Raw genomic sequence first — 25,239 nt, 5'->3', positions numbered from 1 at the left:
TCATGTCATTCTGAATTATCTTTCTTATCTCAAATTTTCTCAATATTTTCAATTTCCTTCACTTACAGAAGAAAACGAAAATCGAAGGAAAAAAGCCTTTCTAACGTTTTCTCACCGGCCACACGTCTGGTAAAAGCGGCACTGGTATGAACAGCGGAGAGTGACATCCCTTCACTCTATGTGCCTGTATAGCCAAATATATTTTTTTACAGTGTGATACCGACGATCTGCGTCTCAACCACCGGGCCCAGACATCAGTCAAACCGGGCCGTGAGTGGTTCCTGTTTCATTTTCACCCATTCATTCCACATTAATTTTGTGTATGACCGGGCCTTCCACTCACAAAAACGAAATCAACCGGCCATTGATTGTTGAAATCAACCGTGGGCTTCTGAAAGTTGAAAACCATTGTTCTAGATAATAGCATAAAGGAGACTTTGGTAATACACTACAGTATATACAGAAGCGAATTTCGAAAATTGCCTTTGATTATTTTGAAATGGATTTTTCTTTGAAACTTATTCTCTTCAAATGCCGTTTTTGTGAAATGAAAAAATTCATATGATTTTTAACATGAAAAGAATGAATAGAATAATCTAATATTGATGTGGGTTTCCATAAATATCACGAAAAACACTGGCAATGAAGTTAACCAACTTGATGTAAAGACAAATATCAACAAATACCTTGGGTTAGCACGGAATAACCGTCGCAGTCAATTCCCAATAGTTGCAGTAAAACATACTTAAGTTTCTTTGAAAACACGTGACACAATTCAAATTACAAAACGCAATCTTCAATAAATTTAAACTCAATATTAGTTTCCTAAACTGAAGCATGTAATAAATTTATTCATGTGAAATGCAATACAAATCCTTCCTTACATCCTCACAAAGGTGTTCGGGATTCATAGAACACCATGAGATCTCTACACGCTCCCGTCAATCTTTCCAACAGCTCCGAGCTCAGATTCGACCTCCTTGAAACCCACAGACTTAGCAGTTTTGGATCCGAATTTTCGTGCAAATAAGCTTCCAAAACTTCGGTCAGGTCACGCAGCGTTCCTGTGATGCGAAGGTATTCAAGCGTATGTTCCCACCTGGCAACGACCTGTTTCAGAGACTCCAAAGGATATCTGTCCAGGTTTTGGTACTCGATGTCAAACGATTCCAATTTATCGGTCGGAATCTTTGGTATCGTACTCCATATTACGTTTCGGCATTCGGAAATGTGCAAAGATTCCAGATTCTTCGCGTTCTTAAATATTATATACAAGTCTACTCCATCGAAATCGGTAAGGTCGGCTGTAAACCTCACAATATCTGCAAATCCTTCATGATCCCCCACTTCCAATACTACTTTGTAGCCCGTTATATCAAATTCCCGTATTTTTGGACATCCTGCGATCAACTCCAAGATCGGAAACTCAATCAGAGAAAATATATCAGATTCATTCATTGGATACGCGAGAAATGCCACAATTTCTAATGAGCAGCAACTTTCAGCGATTGTCGAAACCCAGTCCTTATCTTTGAGGGAAGAAACAAGAGTGAGGTTCAAGTCTTTCAAATTCTGCCCTCGAACCCTGAGATACGGGCTAAAAACATCCTCTATCTGCTGATCAGAAGGCTTTAAAAATAAATGGTCGATGTTCTGACACTGTTCTGTTAAAACCTCCATCGCAGCATTGGGCATCGAGGTATCTATCACATTCAGTTCTCTTAGATTATGGAAGTAACTAATGAACTCGGTCATTCCATTTTCGGTGAAGGAACATTCATCCAGACTGAGAAATCGAGCAGATGAGAGCAAATCCTTTTCGCCTAATTTGTTCATTTCCTTCCAACACCATTCTTTTACGGCTGGATCATATTCCGCATCATAAGAATCGCCATCTTCCTCATCGCTGGAATCCATGTATCTCCAAGCGGGAGTAGAAGCTTCTTCCCACAGCGAAGGAATCAAATAAATCGAGTTCCATCTTTTGCAGACCAGCGGAATGTTCTTCAAGAATCTTCTATATCCCTGTGATTTGATGTAGAAGGAGAAGATATGCACTATAATCTCCGGCGGCAAATCGTTGATCGATATCATAGTGCTTGCCTTGGATCACGCGTAATTGAAATACTAGAAGGCCTACAAATATATAAAACAAAAAAAACCCCACGAAGTATTTGCGTCAATCAACGTAATTGAAACATTACAATCTTAAATACTAGTCACTCATTGTGGTCTATTTACGTATCACAATTCACTCGTAACAGTGAACAATAAAATTTCATATTTCTTCTTGCTTTATGTGCAGTGGAAAAACACTTCTTTATATTATTCAACAAAGTAACGACTGAATCTATAAAAAAAAAAAAAAAAGACTTCATGTTCGAAAATATTATAAAATAATATTTTACCTGAACAAAAAGAATTTCTTTACTGCAAATTCTCTGGTTTCATGAAATTTTGATTTCTCACGAAGTACTGAGTCATTAGTGCTGAACTAAAATCTCTAGTCGGACCTCGATATATAATTTTACACGGCAAGAACGCATTGAAAAAATTAGATGAAAAATATACCCGTTCAAATTAAATTTAAAATTATACTAAGTTATATGCTGAATAGAGATGTTCTTGAAGAAAACTAACAGTTCGAGTCAAGAAGACCAAGGAGGAACGATTAACAGATGGATAAAACTAAATACAAAAACCGTTACCGAAATCAAAATGGATCTTTGGTTTTATACGTAGGTACATCCTTTTTATTTAGTAGGATCATATATTCAGTCGATGAAAAGCACATTTCACATCTTAAAAATTGATGAAAATTCAACAAATTGACAAAAAAGTGCGGAATGCATTTAAATAGTACTTATCATCGCACAGAGTTTTTTAAATTAAATTAAACTACAGTTTAAAACTTCCCTCACACAGATGTCACAAAAAATAAAATTTTGTACAGTCTACGCCGCTTAATGTGATCGCATCCAGAATCGAGGTTTCTGATAACAATAAACAAATGATAACTATATTTGAAAAGTCCCGTTCTTGTAAAAGTACGGTGAAAATACATCCCGCTTCTTTTTACACGATGGCAAAATGGGACAACAACTGTTTTTCTTTCCCCATGTAATTCATTCATTCATTTTTTTTATGGTATTCTAAAACGGGGGCCTCTCTTTTTTTCCTTTAAGCTAAAATTTTACAATTTCGGTTATTTAGCCAGGGTCAGGCGTTAGAATGAAACTGTCTAATTGTATTTCACAAATTATGATATTTTCTTTAATGTGCACAATACGTTCCATACATCCCTTGAGACAGTCTCTCGGGAAAAGAAATTTGAATCTGGTCAACTGAAAGAAACTGATCAGGAACTGAAGGAAAGCGGTTTTTTTTTCGTCATATTTTCACTATATATACATACATCATGTGCGAAAATGTCTGTCAACCAGGGTGGGGAGAACACTTTCTAGCTTCTGTACAATCTCGCGGCCTGGTAACGATAACTTACGGGGAAAAAAATTAGTTTGGTTAAGGCTTAGCTGCAGAACGCGAACGACAGCTAAAATCATGTAAACGGCAGAGCCTGGTCGTGCTCGGACTGTTCTGCAGAACGCGCAAAAAAAAACATTCGACGGGAAAAAAATTGATAACATTATCCGAAGCCCCGATAGCTATGAACGAATTTTTTTTCCAACGTTATGATATTGGTCCGATTCGTTCCTTGCAAAAGTGATAACAATACCCAAATTAGAACCCATTATCAGTGGTTCTAATAAGCAGCGTCGACTGAATAACGTCAGGCACGATAAACACTTTGTGTAATTGGAATTCAACAACCCATCGATTTTTATCATATATAGAAAACGTAAAGAATATATTTGATCTGGACAAAAATAATCTCTTCACTGAAAATTCTCTGGGCTCACGAAACTTCGATTACTCATCTGTGGATCAAAAAACTGGACTTCACTAAATGCAAACACCAAACATGGCTCCCGCTCTGTCCCTTGTGGGATATAAGCAGGCTACCTTGCGGCTGGGCCATGCTGGAAAAAAGAAAAAGCCCCGCTAGCCAACAAGACCGCGGGCCGACCCCCGACCCACGCAAAGGACTACAAACACTAACACCAAACCACCGGCAGGCATCCCCGGCCCGTAAGCCACAGGACCCAACCCCGCTAAATGGTTGGTGAACTGAAAACTGCCTTTTTTTCCCAACAGACGGGAGTCAAAATTTTAGACAGTCCCAGCCAGCCCTCGGTGTCTGACTGACGGCGTGGAGGCTAGCCTGGAAGGTCTGTGAAGAGATAAAAGTGAAGAGTGTTATAGTGATTATGAGGATAATGAATGTACTTTTATGTGTCACCAGGAGTTTTTTCAAAAAATGATAGGCAATATCGATTTTCGGATGTACAATTCTAATTATGATTAGCAGATGTCAACACGAGTTAGAACATTTCAAGCTGCTTCCTTGTTACCAACGTTGTTGTGACCTTCGTATTAAATAACTGTTGTCACCACCATCAGGAACCAAAACTAAAACTAAAAGGCGAAAAAAAATAAGATAAGAAAGTTCGTCCACCAGACATTGGCAACTTTTAGCCTCGAGTGACTGTGAATTTGGCGACATGGATGTATAAAATTCAAAAACGAAGAATTTTCATATTCTGCAATATCTATATAGGCTTATATAAAATTGATTTTTTCTGTATGTGTGTGTGTGTTCTCTGTACCAGTGTTTCTCAACCGCCGGGCCCTGATTTCATTCATACCGGGCCGCGAGTGATTAGTTTTTCCCTCATTCATTTTCCGTTGGTTGTGTGTTTTGACCGGGTCTTCGACTCACAAAAATTAATGAAACCGGGCCGCGGGCTTGAAAAGGCTGAGAACCACTGCTCTCCACACCAATCGGCAATTTTACACAGATAGTCGGAAAATTCTGCAAAATTAGATTTTCTCTTCCGCTTTCTAATAAAGCTACTGTTCATTCCATGCTCATTTGGCACAATCTCAGTTTGATTTACCATTGTATTATATTAAAAACTTTCAATCTTGTTTCAAAAACAGAAATTCTTTCTTTTCGCTTAATTTTTATTAAATTTTAACACATTCGCGAAAATTCTTGTCTTGCGACACGTGCGCGCTTTTCTGATAAACTCTTGGACAACGGGTTTATATGAGGTCCATTTATCGACTATGGTTGTGAACCCCTCATATATTTACAGTGATATGTACATTCTTACCTTTGTTAATGCAGATATTGACATTACATACGAGTGGAAATTTCACAATATTAATTATAAAAATAATTGTCGAAGTTTTAATACACACATAATATGCCGAAATACCTTTATTTCACTAAAATATCCCGATTTATATGAAAGTTTTAGGGAAAATAACACAGTCCGATGTGAGTGTGTTGAGACATTGCATGAAACCATGGCGTTTGTGCGCAGATGTTTTAAATTTTTTTTCTTCTATTTGGAACGTTAGCGTCCTCTATAGGCTAATTAAAGAACAAAGGTAATTTAAAACAATTAAATGCGCTGGAGATAAATTTGACATTACAGGACACCAATTCTGGATTTTTCCATAAATTTTAACTGTTCGCATATGTATTTAATTTCTGAATGCTTCATCATTCAATAGAAATATTATGTACATAGTGGTTGATACTCGTATGTATTTACAGTTGTCATGTGAATTCCAATATTCGATTAAGCGGGGAAAAATTATAGAAATTAACTGTTAGTTAACTGGTGGTCGGCTGAAGTTGGTTTTCTGTGGTTCCTAACTTCAAGGCGCAAATGCGAGCCGATCTCCCCGTTAAAAAGTCTCGCCACAGAGAGCAACAGTCCTACAACAATAAATCATTCAATCATAACACTTCACTCATAGTTAGAAAAACTGGTGGCAGATGGCAGCACTACACATAGCAAGCATTACAGAGAAACAAAAAAAACTTCACGTCAGGTTTCACTACACGTACACGCACATTCCCGCATGTACCGATTCGTTGGGGGGTTCCGCGGGGGGGGGAGGGGTTGTGTGGGCGGGGTGCATGTGTGGTGTAGCAGTAGTAGGTAGGGCCTCCAAAAAATGGCTCGGGGATTCATGATGTTCTTAAGTCAGCCACCTCGTTGGGCAATTTGCCTGTTGTGGCGTTGTATTTGTATTTTTATGTATTGTATTACATATTAAGCAGAGAACTTTAACATTGTCTCTGTAGGATAATTTTTTTTTCTAGAGGATTTTATCAATATAAACGGGGGCTAACTGTATAGTATGGACATCATCATCATTATCCAGCTCCCCTCCGTCAAGTCTGTATCCTCAAATGACTAAAACACAATTGAAAAATGTAATTTTGAAAAAATTTGCTTTGAATGTTTTTGTTTAAAATTTTTTTATCCACTTTAAACCTTTAAAAATCTCACATTTAAGAATGATATAAAAATTGCACGATTATAGTTATTGTTCGATTATATTAGTTAAAGGCAAATTGGTTTATTCGTTCAAGAAAACGATATTTTTTTCAGAGAAAATATTTTTCATATTTTAGGTTTCTTTCTCAAATTAAAAATATTATATTCATGCCATAATAGAGTTTGTGAAATTTATGGACGATTGGCGATACAATTAATTTATGGCAAACCAATCCTTTTTTCTCTCCCTCTTTTCCTGTCTGTAAGAACTGAAAAACCCTAAAAGAGCATCGTGTGTAGAAAGTGAAAGAGCCTTGAACGAAACGTAATGGCTTCTCCTTCGAAACAGGCTGCGGATGATGGAAATCTCGAGCCGAAAGGATATGTTTTCGCGCACAAATTTACACCAAGTGCGCTCAGAGACTTGGTGACGAAGAAAACACTCAGAGTAACTTCCGGACGTTGGGAACTCCGGATTAATCCAGTTAACGTGAATGCGCTCGGGTGTGATCAAAGAGCAATATGGTCGAGAAATAAATATGCGTTGGATGCCGAGTTGAAAGTGCAACTTGGCGTGATTAAACGCTCCGTCAATGACATCGTTGCTTCATTCAGTTTTTCTCTTAAGCAAAGTGATATTGAAATACTCAAAAAAACTGGTTGTTTTCTATTCTCGGGAACAAAAATTCAAACTGAGGAATACGTTATTCCTTTACGTGATGTATATGAAGGCGAAGAATTTCAACTTTGTGTGGCGGTGCGCGCTGAAACAACAGAAATTTCGCCATTAAGAAATATGCGGGGTTTACTTTCCTCGTTGCAAAATGGTGAGTGCAGTGATGTAGTGATAAGAGTCGATGGTAAAGAAATCCAATGCCACAAATGCATATTGTCCTGCAGATCGTCTTATTTCTCTGCAATGTTCAAATCTGGCCTCAGTGAAAGCGTGACCAACCAGATTGAAATAACTGATTTTGATTATGAAACCATCAGAGCCATGATTAACTTTTTGTACGTTTTCGAATGTCCAAAATTACCAGCAGCGTCTGCCATGAGCCTTCTCGAAGCTGCTCAGAAATATCAAATAACTGACTTGAAAGATATCTGCGAGGATCACGTGATCTTCAATACAAATGCATCGAATGCATTGGATATCTTATTGCACGCCGACACGTATTCTGCCGACAAGGTCAAAAAGCGAGCTATTGATTTCATATGGAAGAATTCCGCTTCTTTCAAAAAGGCCGAGCAATACGAACCTTTGATGAGTAGACCCAATCTCCTTCGAGACTTACTTTTGGCTAAAGTCAACGAGAGCGATGCGAGATAAGTTGGATTTTTCTCTTTCCACTTTTAAGGCAATCAGGAAGTGTAAAATAATTAATGTGTGTGTGTGCCCTTCTCTTCTAACGAGTGAAACATTTAGATGAGTTTTTTTATTCATTTATATATCTTTTTAACTTTTTTTTCTCGGCGAAGACCTGTTATGGTCATGCTGCGTTTTATTTACGAGATACTGCGGTTTATTTTATTTTATACGATAAAAGCTTTTCCTTTTGCTATCTGTACCATTATCCTCGAGAAAAAATCTCTCCCCGTACGGTACCTATATTTAGCGCCACCTAAGTACGTTTTTATTTTTTATTCAATGAAGCTTTTTTCGCCCTTTTAACTCGGATTTGCGCCCCGTCCGGATTGCGGCCCAAGAGTCGCCCATCCAAATGCACTACCGAACTCAGCGTGTTAATTCCCTACTCCTAATACACTAAAACCTCGTTAAGTCGTCACTCCGGTTAAGTCGTCATTTTTCTTCAGACCCTTCCAGCTCTCATAGACCACAATGTTATTAAACCCTCGTTTACTCGTCGCTAATTTCGATTAAGTCGTCACTATGAAAAAGTTTGAGAAAGAGGAACAGACTATTTTTATGGCTCCCATTAAAACAAGGAGCTTCTTAACAGCATTGCCATATGCTTAAAAGTCACCATAAAATCCTATATACCCAAACGGAACAGTTTAAGTAACGAAAGTTACGCTGGGGAAGTTCATTTGCCGAATAAGGTTTTTGGAACGTTGGGGACTGTTCAGGCTAGATCTCATTCCTGCCTGGGCTCCATTGGAGAAACTGGACAAACCGCGAGACACCCAAGCTCTGTCGCAAGAAGCAACGTAAGCACTCGCCTCCTCCCAGGGGGGGGGGGGGAGGGGGCAGGGGGATCTCCGACAAAACTTAAATTTATTGATGTGTCAAAGATTACATATAGTGCAAGGAAAGCAAAAATTATGTAAATCGAAGAATCAAATTAATCAAGTTAAAGTCAAAGTGGCACGGATAATAAGTAATCATAGAAACCGATGCATAGCATGGACTCTACTAATTTAGGGCTTGAAATTTAAACAAAATATCTTTGTTGAAAAAAATTAGACATTTTTTCCCAAGTCGAGGTTTTCTGTTTACTTTTTCCAGCCCAGGGCCCCTCCACAAAGTCAAAAGTGTTCGAGATTACTTTGTAGTTGCATCATGAACTACTGATGAAGAATTCAAACACTAAAATTAAATGTGATGTATATGTAAAATTAAGGTGCAATAGAGAGTTCTGTTATGAAGAAAAGCTACCTATTCTAACAGTTGCTCTGTTAGTCTATAAATTAAAAATTACTAGTATAAATCAGTGTATAGTACATTTCACCACAATAATTTAAGTAATAAGAGATAAAAAATTGCTATTATTTTTTCTTTCGCAATCTATAAATTTTATTAATATTGTTATTTTGATTCATACTTTAATAAATGTCATATTACTTTAAATTTATACGATTTTCATAAAATTGCACATTAAATCTGACGGAACTCCGCCTAAGTCGTCACTCCGCTTAGCCGTCATAATTTTTCAATAACTTGAGGTGACGACTTATCGAGGTTTTACTGTAGTCCAGCGCTAATTGTTTCGGTAAATTTTACTTTGTTAAATTAACCAATAGCAAACGTGTTTATTCATTGATCACATTACATTTGAAGGGCAAAATCGAGTTTCGTTAATACAGTGGAGCCTCTTGATAACGGACATTCCTCGAATCGACAATTTTGTCCGTCAAGGGGGGGGGGGGGGCTCCGTTAATAGATACATTGAACACCATGTACGTTTTTCAAAAAAAGTGGCTGGTTACAGGCGTTTTCAAACTTTCAGACACGGTGGTCAAATTGTAGCTTCCGACGAAGTCCACGGGCCTCATGTAATTCAGTGATCTCAATAACAGTGGCCGATTGTGCCCCGAGTTAAACAGGGACAAAAATATTTATCACGAAATTATTTTATTAACTATCAATTTTGATTGGTTCTGAAATAATTTCTTTCATTAATGCTGAAAATGTTTTTGATTAAATTAATTATGAGATTAATTTTCATCTGAAATCACTTTAAATGATTCTTTGTGACTTATTGATTTATTATAAGATATTGATTGGGAGATGATTTCTATCAGAAATTACGAAACTGTTTCTCTCATTGATTATTAATTATTTTTTTTACTAATTCCGAAATTATTTGTTTCAGGATTATTATTCAAGAAATTTATTGAGTTTCCATCAATTTGTTCCGGAATTATTCCCTTCATTTATTCTAGAGTAATTTTTTACTCATTCTAAAATTATTTTTCCGTTTTTTCTAGAATTATTTTTCCGTTTTTTCTAGAATTATTTTTTCATTTATTCCTGAATTCTTCCATTAATTCTAGAATTATTTCTTTCATTTATTCTAGAATTATTTTTCATTCATTCTCCAAATTTTTTCTTTATTATCATTATAATTATTTATTTCATTTACTCCAGAGTTTCTATTCTAGAATTCTTTCATTTATTCCAGAATTTTTTCATTTATTACAGAATTCTTTCATTTATTCCAGAATTCTTCCATTTATTCTAAAATTCTTCCATTTATTCTAGAATTCTTTCTTCCATTCATTTGGAATAATTTCTTCCAAAATTCTTCCATTTATTCTAGAATTCTTTCTTTCATTCATTTAGAAAAATGTCTTTCATTTATTCCAGAATTTTTTCATTTATTACAGAATTCTTTCATTTATTCCAGAATTCTTCCATTTATTCTAAAATTCTTCCATTTATTCTAGAATTCTTTCTTCCATTCATTTGGAATAATTTCTTCCATTTTTTTCCAAAATTCTTCCATTTATTCTAGAATTCTTTCTTTCATTCATTTAGAAAAATGTCTTTCATTTATTCTAGAATTTTTTTTGAGATAGTAAAGGCTTTTATTTGAATGTATTAAATACATACAATGACATAACAGAAACAACACAACACATAAACTTAATTCCAGGGTATGATCTCCCAAGGGGCCTATGTCCGTTCAGGGCAGATAAATGAAAATAACACCAAAAGTTTTTCTCGTGACAACACATTGTTTTATATATACACGCATGTGTGTACATGTGCACACACACACACACATATTGGTTTGCCCCCCCCCCCCATGGTTTTTAAGTATGTGTGTGTGTGCTTATTGGTTTCTCTTAAAACTTTATATACTATTTATGATATATTCGAATTTTCCACATATGTTTTAATCAGAGTTTTATATTTTTTTAGGCATTTTTCATGTGTGGATCCAAGGTATTGTAAAGTTTTGGCCCTAAGTAGATAAATTGTTTTTTATTATAGTTTTACGAGGAAGAATAATTTGAAATTGGGTTCCGTTATTTCTGATATTTCTTTGAATTATTTCTTTCATTTATTTTAAAATTTATTCTTTGATTTATTTTAAAATTTATTCTTTCATTCATTTTAAAATTTATTCTTTCATTTGTTCTAGAATTCTTTCTTTCATCATGTTATTCACGAATCCAGAAATTCTTCCTTTCATCAATTTCTAAATTATTTCTCTCTTTCCTTAGTTCTAGAATTAATCATTTTCAATTTTTCGAACCATTTTCTGAAAATGATCGGCGGGCCATGACAAAAATTTACCCCGTTGCCGAGATCTCTTCCAGCCCAACTTCGTCGCAGAGTCCGGAACGCTTTATTTTGTAAGATCACTTTTTACTTTGCACTGTTTGCATACAATATTTTTTCTCACTGTATTTCATTTTCCGCTTGACATTCCGATTTCATGACTTTGAACTAAGATTAACACAACAACAAAAAAAATGGAACTTTTAAATGCACACAAATGTTTAGATCTCGTCTCAATCAAATCGTACGAAATTGAATCGATATAACCGATTTCAATTACAAAAAAATCGAGGATATACTTGCAACGCGTGCAAAAATATCTATTGTGGGACAAATTAGTGAATGATTATAAATTAAATAGGGCAAGCGCTGTGTCGAGAGACGGCCGCAAGTTTTTAACTTGAAACGTAAAGCACTTGTGACTTTGGCTTTCTTGGAAACCCTACAAATCGCCCTATCTTCTTATATTATTTTCCATGTTTCAAAAACAATTTATTAGTCCTTCCTTACGTTATATTGAGAAAAATCGAAAATTTCAAAATTTTTGGACCATATATATATATATTTTCAAATGCTTCTTATTTACTTTTATTTCACTATATTCTTGTAGAACTTGCTCGGACGAATCTATCAAAAGTTAGTATGAGGTGATAGCAGGCTGGGGTTCCAAGCTATGCCAATTTCCAATGTGTGAAACAGCAAAAATGTGACAATTAACAATTATGTTTGCGACACTATTCTGTTATACGATGATACGTCATTTACTGAGTTGAAACTCTTTTTATACTAAAAAAATTTAATTTTTTTTTATCTTTCCAACCAGATACTGAACATTGTGTGTCTTCGCATTTGCTGTACAAAATTTATTTTAATTTAAATAAGTCTGAAGTATTTTAAAAAATCTTGTCGATTTGTCAGACCGTATTTCACGTGAGAAAGACTACTGTGTTGATTTCAAATTTTGAGTAATTAACTTGTAATAGATAGTTGTGTTATACTATCTCTCACTAGATTTTTCTTTGTCATCATCTGTATTCCAGGCAAGAGCTTCGGCGTGAAAAAATATCTGTCAAAATTGTATTCTACGACATGAATGTTATTCTAATCTTTGATTTCATATTTTGCTGCTCTTGAATATGTGAGAAGTTTAGCTTTTTGTGACTTGCAGGGCTTGACAAATCGTGAAAAAATTTAAGCTCCACCCAGATTTCTTAGGAGCCAAGCATTCTCTCCCACTTGCAAGAGATCATTTTTGCCCCCGACTTCTGATGTGTTGGCGACCCTTTTCTCTGTTAGTAGTTAGTGACATAATTTTTATGTTGCCCTCAGATTCCAATTCAATTCTCACATTTAATTTTAGACACCAGTTATCATTTATTTAGTTGCAATGGTTACCTGGCGCCTGCGATTTGTCAAGCCCGGTGGCATGTGCATGACATATTTTCTTGAATCCTCAGAGAAATTAAAAAATTCCACTTACTCTATTCATTTTTTTTCAAATGTAAATTGACATTTTAATTTCAAATTTCGAAATAAATAAAACTTTTTATTTAAAAGAATTTGTCATCATAAACTATCATCATCTGTGTTTCTTATTAATCTATTATCAGCATTTACCTATCTAGAAAAAAAAAATTATGTTTTTATTTTTCTATTGCCAGTACGTTAGTGTAATAAATCTCAGTTCCATGTAAAATAAATTTCAGTTTCATGTAAAATAAATTTTGTTCCATTTTTATTATTGCCGTTGGATGTACTTATTTGTTTTCTCATTCTTTTCATATACAAGGTCACAACACGCAAAATGCCCAACGAGGTGGCTGAGAAAAAAAATGCCATAACAAATATGAATGTCATATATTACTAAAATACAGCAACCCAATTAGAAATGCAATTGAAATTATAAAATATTATACGATGCTCATAAAATGTATTTATGGTCGTCTGATTCTAAGTATGGATAGCTTCTCGATTTACCCCAACATGTTTATCGTATTTCTTTTTAAACGTGTCAATTGTGTAACAATTTACTACCCCCGGGGGTAAGCTATTCCATTTATTAAAAACCCTATCAGAGAAAAATTCCGTGTGACACCATAACCTAGATTGTCCCTTCCAATTTATAAATCAGCTAAAATCTGGTTTGGAAGTATTTACATCAAATCTAAAAAATAGAGAGAGATTGTCCAGAGGCACCGACAGTAAGAAAATATTGGGAAGCCTTGAGAAACACACAGACCAAATACAACATTTTACGTATAGGTGGAGTAACCATACTAGATTGACATCACAACTCGTTTCTATTTATTTATAGCCTAAGCTAGGGGTTCTCAAACTTTTTCCGCCCGAGGCACCCCTTTCCCCTCTTCGATGCTCATAGGCGAGCTCCGCCGGCTCCCTAGAGCTCAGCGGAGAGCGCGCTCTCCGTTCTTTGTTAAACCAAAGAATATTTTCGAAAAACCTTTGTCAGGGTCACTGCTCCCCGGCGCCTCTGACAAAGGTTGGAGGCACTCCCACGCACCTCGGAGCACAGTTTGAGAGCCCGTGGCCTATAACACATTACTGTATACAAAGAGAGAAACAAATTTCGAATTTTTTATCAATTATTTTCTTCAAGAAAATAATTGATAAAAAATTCGAAATTTGTTTCTATCTTGATGAAAAAACTCGGATGATTTTACAGTGAAAAGGTTAAATAGAATCATCTAATAGTGATGTGTTTTTAATGTAATAACATCGAATAATGTCGCGAAGAAAAAAAAATTATAGCAATGAAGTTAAACAAATTGGTTTGGGGACCAAGATCAAGAAAGGCCGCCTTAGGAACCATGAAGTAACCGTCACTTTCATGATAACTATCGATGTATTCAATTCTCAACAATTCCAACATTTCTGTGAAAATACATGTAGCATGGATAAAATTCATCAATCTTCAACAGTCTCCTAAACTGAAAAGTTTTATAAATTTATACTATGTGAAATGCTGGCTGTATAGATATTATCTATACAGCCAGCGTTTCTTCTATGCAAAGCCCTTCAAGCGTATGTTTCCACTTGACAACGACCTGTCTCAGAAACTCCAAAGGATGTCGGTCCAGGTTCCGGTCCTCGATCATAAACCCCGCCAATTTTTCGGACGGAATCTTTGATGTCCTACTATATATCACGTTTGGACAATGGGTAATTACTATAGATTCCAGATTCTTCGCGTTCTTAAATATTGAATACAAGTCCGTTCCACCGAAATCGGTTTCGCAAGCTTCAAAGTCTTCCATACCAGAAAATCCGTTATGATTCCTCATTTCCGATGCAAATTTGAAGCCCGCTATTTCAAAGGCCCGTAGTTTTGGGCATCCCGTGATGAGATCGAAGATCGGAAGCTGAATAGAAGAAGAAATATTGGATTCATGTTCTTCAGAAAATGCCACCACTTCTAATGACGAGCAATTTTCAGCGATTGTCTGAAACCAGTCCTTATCTCTGAGGGAAGAACCAAGCATCAAGTCCAAGGATTTTAAATTCTTTCCTCGTACGCTGAGAAACGAGATAAAAATATCTTCTATCTGCTGATCAGAAGGGCTCAATGTCAAGCATTTGATATCAGGACACTGTTCTGTGAGAGCCTCCATCGCCGCTCTGGGCATAAAGGGGTTCAGCACGCTCAGACTTCGAAGATTATAGAAGTAACGCATGAACTTGGTCATTTCATTTTCACTGTAGGGGCATTTATACAGACTGAGAAATCGAACAGATGAGAGCAAACGTTTTTCACCTAACTTGTTCTGGTCTTCCCAAGACCATTTATCACCGGGTCCAGCGTAAGAAGAAAGAACGCGTTGCCACAGCAAAGGAATCGAATGAATCTGGTTCCATCTTTTGCAGACTAGTAGAATGTTCTTCAGGAATCTTCGATATCCCTGCGATTTGATGTACAAGGAGAAGATATGCACGAAGAGCTCCGTTGGGAAATCGTTGATGGTGACCATGGTGCCTGTCTCAGATCATGAGTACTGGAAAAACCTAGAAATTGGACGAGAAAACACTCAGCATTTGCGTCAATCAACGAAATTTAAATATTACGATCTCAAATACTGAGCCTTCGTGGTAATCTCTTTACATGCCGTTAAATAATTGTAACTGTAGGATTGCTAAAGCACCGTATCTGTGATTGATTCAAAAATGTTTGTATGGCATTGAAAATTAAACAAGAGACTTTTATTTTCAATTTTCGGAACAAACTTAACCAGGACAATTTGGATTTCATTTCTTCAATAGAAGATATTTTCCTACAATGTCCGCACAACGTCTGATGCTCCAAACTAAGTTTTTCAATCGAGGTAAAGTACACTGGGGTAAATGGAACCCTACGTGATTTGTAAAATACAGTTACGAAGGTTTTAACAACTGGATATTGCGAAGATATATTTTGGAAAGAGAGAAAATTCAACTGCCCCTGCTGGGAATCGAACCCACGTCCTTGCACTTCCCGGGTGAACGCCCTAGACCACTAGACTACAGAGGCACCGAATCTCTCAATCTTTCCTTGGAACTTGTGTACGCAGGGGCCCCGCAGGGGCAGTTGAATTTTCTTTCTTTCCAAAATATATCTTCGCAACATCCAGTTGTTAAAAACCTTCGTATGATAGCGGAGAGTGACGTCATCCTTGTCAAAATACAGTTAGCTTCTGGGAAGGGTTTCCTTTTTGTACTTGCTCCATTTTTCAGTAAAAATGTGTGATAGCTGCTTCTGCAACGTTATTATAAGCAGACTCGATATGGAGGTTCGTAATCATGTTGCCACCTGTTGTGCCTTTTGCATTTCAACTATTTCTGAAAGCTCGAATTGATTTGATATCGATATTTCGGTGTCAGGTTCTTCCTTTCTTATTATTTAATCTGTCATTTCAATATAATTGTGATATTTTTCGAGGGAAAGTAGGAATTAAGAGGGTTACATTTCCCCCCTCGTTTTTCCTGTATTGGGGCAAGTGGAACCGAAGGAATACAGTAAAACCACTCTTGTGTGGACACCGGTGGACAACCAAATTCGTTCGTAAAACGGAGAGTGTTATTCTAGGGTTGGAAAGCATAGTTTTATTACACAAAAGGAAATTTATATTTCGCCGTAAAAGAGAGGTGACCGAATCTGAAGGGTGTCCTTTAAGAGGGGTTTTACTGTATATGCCAACCTCGCACTTACTTGAAGGCGGCTTTTTACAAACACTTCCACCATTCGCTACCTTACTTTTTGCTGATGAAACAAAAACCCATCAATAGCCTGAATGTAAGTGATGATATGCGAGTAACCACCTTTCATAGGAAAGAGACTAAATTTGAACACTTACGAAAAGAAAATAACAAATTTCCATAGTCACTAACAGTCGACACGTAGAGTAATTTTAATTCTGTTGCGATTGAAACCTGTGTGTATTTTATCTTCACTAAACTTTGTTCTTATCTTTCAAGTTTAGAATTTTTAAACTATTAATTAGTGGGTAGTTAATATGTAATTAATTGCAAAAAAATACATTTTTATAATGATAGTTATTCTATTAATACTATTATTATATTAATACAATAGCCAACATATTATTCCAGCACAGTGGGTGCGGAAAGGTAAATTGAGTTGCATTGTGGGTGCGGGATGAGAAAAAGGTTAAGAGCCTCTGCTATAGACCGTGAAGATTATTGTCGAGGAATAGAGGAAGAACGAAACTTCATAAACGTAGTGTCAAAAACCCCATTTCAAAAACAAAGGTGGGTGACTAGGTTCTTATCAAACTCGCAATTAAAAAGTCAGTGAACGTTTTCGTTACTCAGTTTACCGCTCGAATTGATCTGATATCGATATTTTGGTGTGAGTTCTTCATCTCTTATCATTTATCATGATTGTGATATTTCTTTCGAGAAAGTAGGAATCAAGAGGGTTACATTTACCCCCTCGTTTCTCCTGTAGTGGAACCCAATGAATATGTTACTAATATACAAGATTCATCGAAAGACTGGTTATTTGTGGAGATGAAGATTACAAGGAAGAAAATTCATCACTGAATCTTGTATTGACAAGTGGAGAGGACGTTTCTATATGCATATGGCCATCTGGTTGGCCTTTGTCATTCACGAGCTATTAGTTGATTGTTGACGCCGTCCATGTACGGTGCCTTTCAACATATACATACGCTCCAAGGTTGAAATATTCTATCTGCTTCCGTAGCTTAGATGGTAGAGCACGCGTCCGGCAAGCGAAAGACCGGGGTTCGAGTCCCCGTTGAGGCAGTGATGAATTTTCTTCCTCGTAATCTTCATGTATTGACAAGTGGAGAGGACGCTTTCTATATGTTATTAACATATATAAACCACACATGCACCAAACCTCGTTCACATTCCTCTGCGGAACGTCTAATGAATTGGTACATGTTGGAATGTACGTGTTGTAAACCTAACGTGAAGTTTGTTTGTGTGTAATGCTTGTTAGTGCTGCCATCTGCCATAAGTTTCGTAACTATGAGTGATGGGAAATGATTGAATGACTGTGTCGTTGTCCGCCAAAGTCCGATTTGCAGATATGATTCGGACTTTGGCCGGCCAATTCGTGTGGTTGCCGGAGATTCCTGGCGAAAGTTCGCTGCGCTGATGTAGGATTGTTCACTTTGAGAACTGGCTGGCCAGAGCCCGGAATTCAAACATTCGCTGGGTCAATTCTCAAAGGAGTTGGCAGTAATAAATATGGTGGTTCCCAACTTCGAGGCGCAAATGCGAGCCGATCTCCCCATTAAAAAGTCTCGCCACAGAGAGCAACAGGCCTACCACGATAAATTATTCAATCATTACATTTCACTCATAGTTAGAAAAACTGGTGGCAGATGGCAGCACTACACATCACAAGCATTACACAGAAACAAACTTAACGCCAGGTTTCACAACACGTACACGCACATTCCAACATGTACCAATTCGTAAGAGGTTCCGCAGAGGAATATGGACGAGGTGCATGTCTGGTCTCGTCATATCTTATTCATAAACGAGTCACATGTAAAATTTTCACCCATTTTTGACCCCCCTCCCCCCCTGTCAGCAAAAGTCAGCAAAACACTGACCCCCCTTCCCCCGTCAGCACAATTTCGTCAGCAGCTTAGAATATTTCATATCTTCAGGAAGGGGTGGTTGATGACCTAAGCAACCTTCATACCCCCTCCCCCACCTTGTCATCAAAAGTCAGCAAATCCGAACCCCTTCCCCCCCTCAATGCTGACGTAATACTTGAATGACACATAAGAAAAATTCAAAAGCATTGTGTTACAGCAAGGGTGCTCAACCTTTTGAAGAATGCGTGCCACTTCATTGGTTTGAAAAAGTGCCGCGGGCCACTTATGTGATCTGGAAATGTGCCTCGGGTGACCTCAGTGAACTGGAAGTATGTCACGGGTTGCTCAAATAATCTGAAAATGTAAAGCGTGTCACTTAAGTGATACTTAAATGTGCCGCAGGCCATCCAAGTGATGTGGAATGTGTCACGGGTCACTCGAGTTATCTGGAAATTCGCCATGGGTAACCAGTTTGAGTTAAGAATGTGCGTGGGGTCATTTAAGCGAGGTAAGAATGTGCCGCGGATCACTTGTGTTATCTGGAAATGTGTCGCTGGTCACTAAAGTGAGATACGAATGTGTCGCGAGCCCCTTGAGTGATCTTTTAATATGCCCCGGGTCACTTAAGTGATCTGGTTATGAGCTTTTTAGTTAATTTTTACAAAATTGAGTTTGAAGTCACGGGCCACGTCATATGACTCCGCCAGGGCCACACTTGGCGCTCTGGCCATGGGTTGAGCTTGTATGCGTTACAGAATGAGAAAAATATATATTTTACCTGAAAAAAAAAATCTCTTCACTAAGAATCCTCTGGGTTCACGAATCTTAGATTACTCATCTGTAGATCAATATAAGTCGCATAACTGACGCTCTTTTGAAAAACCCTCCCCTCCTCCCCCCAACAGACAAAAACATTCGAATGAATTCAATGTGCTTCATTGCATCTTGCGTTTTCAATGTTGCGTACAGCGTATATGCTCACACCCGTGGCGTGGCGTTCGGAGTCATCTAATGTGGCCCGCGATCTTAAACCGAATACTGTATTGTAAAAATAAACTAAGCGACACATTTCCAGCTAGCGTAAGTGACCCGCAGCGCAGTTTTCGATCGCGTTAATGACCCGTAGCGGAGTTTAAGATTGCAGTGTCTCGCAGCACATTTTCAGATCAGTTAGGTGAATCGCGGCATATTTACAGATCACTTAAGTGACCGGCGATAGTTCCAGTGCACTCAAGTAATCTACGTCATAGTTGCAGAGCACTTAGGTGATCCGCGTTACGGTTACAGACCACTTGTGTGACCAGTTGCCTATATGCAGATCACCGCGGCACAGTTCCCGACCACTAAAGCGAGTCGTGGAACTAAAGATTACTTAAGTGACCCGCGCCACAGTTCCAGATCACTCAATTGATCCGCGGCCTAATTACAGATCACCGCGACAACGTTTTAGAGCGCTTTAGTGACCCGTGGCACATTCGAAACGAGCGGGGCCCAGTTCCAAAGCACTTAGCTTCACGTTAGTTTCACAACACAGACACGCACATTCCAACATGTACCAATTCGTCAGAAGTTCCGCAGAGGAATGTGGACGAGGCACATGTGTGGTTTAGTAGTGGTAGTGCCAGAGCACTCGAGTGATTCGCGGCACATGCCCAGGTCACTCAAGCGGCCCACGGAACATTTACGAATCGCTTATGATACACGGCGCTTTTCCTAACCACTTAATTTAGTGGCCCGCGACACATTTCAAGTCAACGAAGTGGCCCGCACTCTCCTAAAGGTTGAACGCACTTCGGCTATAGAAATTGCACGTATTTGATGGATATGAATAAGGTTTTTCTAAAAAAAAAAGATTTGGAGTTCGAGAGTCGAATAATTGAGGTTTTGCGTCGAATAAATGAATTATACTTTAACATGTGACATGAATGTCGCTCTTCACTTGTTAATACAAGATATACAGAAGACTGGATGTTGTGAAGATATTTATTATTTGAGATGTTAATTTTTTTTAAGGAAGGAAAAAACTCTCTGCCTCTACCGGGAGTCGAACCCGGGTTCCCCGATTGCCGGACGAGTGCTCTGACCACTAAGCTACAGAGTAGATAGAGACTTTCCTTCGCTAGAGCGTATATGTGCCGAACGGAACCGTGCAATGGACGGTGAACCGATCAGCTAATAGCTCATGGACGACGAGCCACGATTTCACCACGGTTCACCGTCCATTGCACGGTTCCGTTCGGCACATATACGCTCTAGCGAAGGAAAATCTCTATCTCCTCTGTAGCTTAGTGGTCAGAGCACTCGTCCGGCAATCGAGGAACCCGGGTTCGACTCCCGGTAGAGGCAGAGAGTTTTTTCCTTCCTTAAAAAAAATTAACATCTCAAATAATAAATATCTTCACAACATCCAGTCTTCTGTATATCTTGTATACTTTAACACTAAAATGTAAAAGAAATCAATTGTTACCAAAGCTAAACGTTGTATAAATGTGAAAGTCGTATAACTGAGCGACGTATAAACGAAGTTTACTGTACATAACAAAAAAGTTACGAAAACGAAAAACGAATCTTAGGTTTCCCACGTAGAGTCGCTAGGCCTTTTTGGTACTTGCGTATTATTCAGAACAACCCAGTTCAAATGTCGCTTTTGACTTATAGTCGTATGCATCTTATATTTTAACAATAAAATCAATGGAAAATTACAGATTATAACGATATCTAGGAAGGAGAATTTAATTCGGGGTATTGTGGCGTCAAAATTTTTTTATGAAATTTGCAAAATCATGATTCCGAATGAATCGGTAGGGTTGCCATATTGACAGCCCTGGCGAAAACTGTGAGATGTCCAAGGGTTACCAAAATCCCAATATATAATTATCGTAGCATAATTTATGAGTTGAGAAGATGATTTTAATCCTTGATTTCAATAGAGAATGAAAATTAAAGTCGGCTTCGTTGAAGATGCATGAAAAAACGGGACATTTTTACTGAAATAGTTTCGGAACTGCAAAATGCGGGACGTGTGGTCACCGTTCTCAATGTATTCTAGATGAAATATGGTCAGCCTCTAAAAAGCAATGCGCTCGGTATAATGGTGGCTAGTGCTGCCATCTATAATTCAGAAATAAAGTGAGTTAAGTGTAATGTTTTAGTTCAAATTGTAGGTGTGTTGCTGCCTGTGGCGAGACTTTTTAAAGGGGAGATCAGCTCGCATTCGAGCCTTGCAGTTGGGAACCACAGTTAAACCACCTTCAGCCGACTGTAGCGAAGGGGGGGTTCGAACCCGGGACCTCGCACTGCGAGTCCATCACTATAACCACTCGACCACCACAGCAGCAAATATGCATACTGCTCATAAAAAGCATGGATTGGCTAAGTATGGATAACTCGATGGATTCCAATATGTGTTAACCGTATTTTTTTTTAACGTGTCAGGTTGGAATTCACGACCACCAGAAGTAAGCTATTCCTTACTCGGCTATTTCCCGCCTACTCACAACCCTATTAGAGAAAAACACCCTGCCACACCACAGCCTAGAATTGTTCCTTACTGAACGATACTGGTGTCCCCTTATCGAAGCAGTTGATAATAACTCATGGCCCATTTTATCCTTCCCGTTGAAAAATTTAAACACTTCGATTATATTCTTTCCCCCCCCCCCCGCGCTACAACTACGCTCACGCTCCCCCAATTTAAACATTTTCAAAAAAATCAACTCTCCCTTCAGAGAGTTTTTAAAACACGTGGCTCTTCTCTGCACCCTTTTCACCAAGTCAATGTCACTCTGTGAGTGTGGTCCCCAAAACCTAACGGCATACTCCAATCCAGGTCAAACTAAGCACCGGAAAATGGAAAGATTTTAGGAGAACTATGAAAGAAATAATTCCAGAGTGAATGAAAACTCAAAACTTATGAGAAATATTTTTCATGCAAATATATAAATTAATGCAATTTATTTGAAAATTTATATTGGGGATACCGAGGACAGATGATTGGTGTTATTTTCTACTTGGTATCCAGTCTTTTGTACTTTATATGAACCAGAACCACCTTTATAGCAACAACATTTATAGCAGAAGGCCTCCACGCGAAGCTCCACTTGTATATGAGGAAATACAAATACAAGGCCACAAGAGGCAAAACGCCCAACGAGGTGGCTGAGAAAAAGATGCCTATAACAAATATGGACGATATAGTATTGTTAGTTCCGGTTGAAAGGGGAAAACCCCATCATTTCTTATGCATCCAGTCAATTCCCGATAGCTCGAATATCTGTTTAAGTTATTTTTGTTCCTTCAAGTCGAACTTTTCCGGAATTGGAGAAATTTAAAAAACAGCTGTTCATACTATTTAATCTCAGTTTAAAATAGCAATGGAATTCAGAATTTAGCAATAGAATTCAGCGTTTAGCAACAGAATATTTAGCAGGTTCATTTAGTGGATTCACTTGTCTGTTTGCAAAAAGTGAATGACTTTCTCACGAAAGAAGGACCAAAAATAGAGAAAGTCCAAAATCGCAGCATTTTTCCAAGAGGAAAATAATCCTGTTTACACTTATGATTCCATAATATAGAGTGTGCACGTCTTGTTTATTTCAAATACTCCCTTCAATAGTTAAATATTTTTAAATTAGCATAACTTATCTTTTAGAATTTCTTCATCTCCAGTGGTTCGGCATGTTTTACAAATACAATATTCTTCAATAGCGTGCTGTCATTTTAATGCATCTTTCTTCTTTTTCCAAAGTCTAAATATATAAATATATTTATACTTTGGATTGGTATAAGCTATAGCATCTTCTTCTAGAGCAGCGGTTCTCAACTGGTGCTCCGTGTGCACTTCCCAGGGGCTCCGCGGCCACTCGAGAATAATAAAATAAATCAATAAATTTTATAAACAAACAAAAAAAGAGGCCTAAAGGGTACCGCCATATAAATAATATACTAAAAAGGGCTCCGCCATATAAATTATACACTGGAAAGGGCTCCGCGAGTCGGAAAAGGTTGAGAACCGCTGTTCAAGAGGTTCTTGAAGTAAATTCGAGAAACAAAAAGAAACGATCAGCACATGAGTTTCATGATTTGGAGCCAAACAATCCAAAACCCTTTGAAATTTCGCAGTTGATAAGGGAAAAAATATAACAGGAAAATCACAAAAAAAAAAAAAAAAATAGGATGACCAAAGACAGAAATTTCAAACGGACAAGTCTCACTATAAATAGTTGGTAAGGTTTTCGCGGCCATCATTTGATAAAAAATTGTTTTTTCGGGTTCGAAGACCGTCGTCCGTTTGAGTTAGTTCTCAACGTTTCCCCAACACTAGTGGTTGTATTTACGTACATAAGGGGCTTGACCTGCACTATTGTTTTGCGATTGGTCAGTTGATTCTATGGTTGGCGGCGTATTGAAAACAGTTGTTATGCTGGTAGTCTTCCTATCTTTTACAGCAAGTGAACATCCTAATGATAGATCAGGAACATCAATAGTGGGTAATTCGGAAACGGCTCTCCCCCTTAGGGGTCCGTTCAAGTATTATATCAGCAGATTTTTAGCCATTGTTAACTAATTTTTTAGTTGGTTGCTGTAATAATTTTTTAAGATGGTATGAGCATGAGAGAGACGAGAAGAGTAACCTAGAAGTTGTGGACGTATGGGAATGACCTAGCGAACGAATAAAGAAGTCAGAGAAAGACCAAAGAGTGATAAAAAAATGACGCAACGAAAGTGTTAAAGCATCGGTGTGACCAAACGAGTGACTTGGATACAGAGGCGTATTTACGGGCGGGGGTGTGGGACCAAACAAGAAAAAATTGAAAATATGCAGAATGAGTGGTCAAAAAAAAATAGAATAGAATATGAGAAAGGCGGTAAAACCATAAATATGCTTCTGACTGAGAGAAAAATTGTACATTAATGTAAGAAATACAATTTGATAACTTTTGTGGTGTCACTTTTCTCTTGATGCCCTAAGCACCTACTTATTTTGCTTAATGCTTAATCTGGCCCTGCCTGGGGGCTTCATAGAATGAGATCTGGTTAAAATTTTCGAGACAGGGCACATTCAAATTTGCGGACGAGCATTTCTTGGCGGAAGGAGGGTGCTCACAAAGATCAGTTTACAAGGAGGGGCCCATGATTCTCTTGAAGATGGCCCTTGCGACAGCAATGCCGTGTACCGGACTGCAAAAGAACTAAAACAATATGGCATTCTCCCATCAAGAAATATCACAAGTACAATTTTTGGTTTCTTTCTAGTACTTTTTTTCAATTTAACATAATGTTGTTGTTTTTTTTCATAATTCTCCAATTGGGGCGTGGGCAATTATTGCTTAAATCAGCGGTTCCCAATTGGGGGTGCCACGAAAACCAGGTGTCCACGCCCCAATTGCAGAATTATGAAAAAAAAAAAAACTTTAAGCTTTTCTAGCTAAATATTAACATTATGCTAAAAATTATGCTAAAAAGAAAACAAAGTTGCTAATTACAACGTTGCCAATTTTCCTTTTGGCTTCATTTTTGGCAATAACTGGCAATTTTGTTTGCTTTCGGCTTCATTTTTGGCAATAATTGGTATTTAGAATTCCAATTACCCAATATTTTTGTCGAGGAAATATGGTCAGACCAATCTCTGCTTGACTTTTTTTTTTCATAATTTACATTTCAAACCACTGCGATCTGCGCAGTAGCGCTTCATTTCTCGCCATTTGGCGAATTTTGAGTGATTTCATTCTTATCTTCACGTTTGCCTTATTATTACTAACTAGCT

General features: G+C 37.6%; 2 protein-coding genes and 1 non-coding gene across 3 annotated transcripts; 1 reads left to right on the top strand and 2 right to left on the bottom strand.

The window, feature by feature from the left end:
- The first annotated feature begins 6,747 nt into the window (after nucleotides 1-6,747).
- On the top strand, nucleotides 6,748-7,749 carry LOC149087672 (protein roadkill-like). Its single transcript, XM_089231945.1, has one exon. The coding sequence runs from the start codon at nucleotides 6,748-6,750 to the stop codon at nucleotides 7,747-7,749; it is 1,002 nt and encodes a 333-aa protein (XP_089088071.1).
- A 6,641-nt stretch (nucleotides 7,750-14,390) lies between these two features.
- LOC149087671 (F-box/LRR-repeat protein 6-like) lies at nucleotides 14,391-15,374 on the bottom strand. The gene has a single exon (XM_089231944.1). It carries the CDS (start codon nucleotides 15,372-15,374, stop codon nucleotides 14,391-14,393), a length of 984 nt encoding a protein of 327 aa, XP_089088070.1.
- A 462-nt stretch (nucleotides 15,375-15,836) lies between these two features.
- Nucleotides 15,837-15,910, bottom strand: TRNAP-GGG (transfer RNA proline (anticodon GGG)). Its single transcript has one exon. It is a non-coding gene; the product is annotated as a tRNA-Pro (tRNA).
- Between the last annotated feature and the right edge of the window lie 9,329 nt (nucleotides 15,911-25,239).

Source organism: Pholcus phalangioides, unplaced genomic scaffold (genome assembly GCF_987345545.1).
Source record: "Pholcus phalangioides strain wild (caught in Gottingen) unplaced genomic scaffold, Ppha-v1.0 ptg000004l_1, whole genome shotgun sequence".
In the NCBI taxonomy this organism is placed as follows: domain Eukaryota; kingdom Metazoa; phylum Arthropoda; class Arachnida; order Araneae; family Pholcidae; genus Pholcus; species Pholcus phalangioides.
The sequence above is the reverse complement of the archived record's forward strand: the minus strand, read 5'-3'. Positions and strand labels throughout refer to the sequence as shown.

Bases quoted from the DNA above. Each gene is read 5' to 3' on its own strand.
- LOC149087672 (XM_089231945.1), top strand. From the start codon at position 6,748: ATGGCTTCTCCTTCGAAACAGGCTGCGGATGATGGAAATCTCGAGCCG.
- LOC149087671 (XM_089231944.1), bottom strand. From the start codon at position 15,374: ATGGTCACCATCAACGATTTCCCAACGGAGCTCTTCGTGCATATCTTC.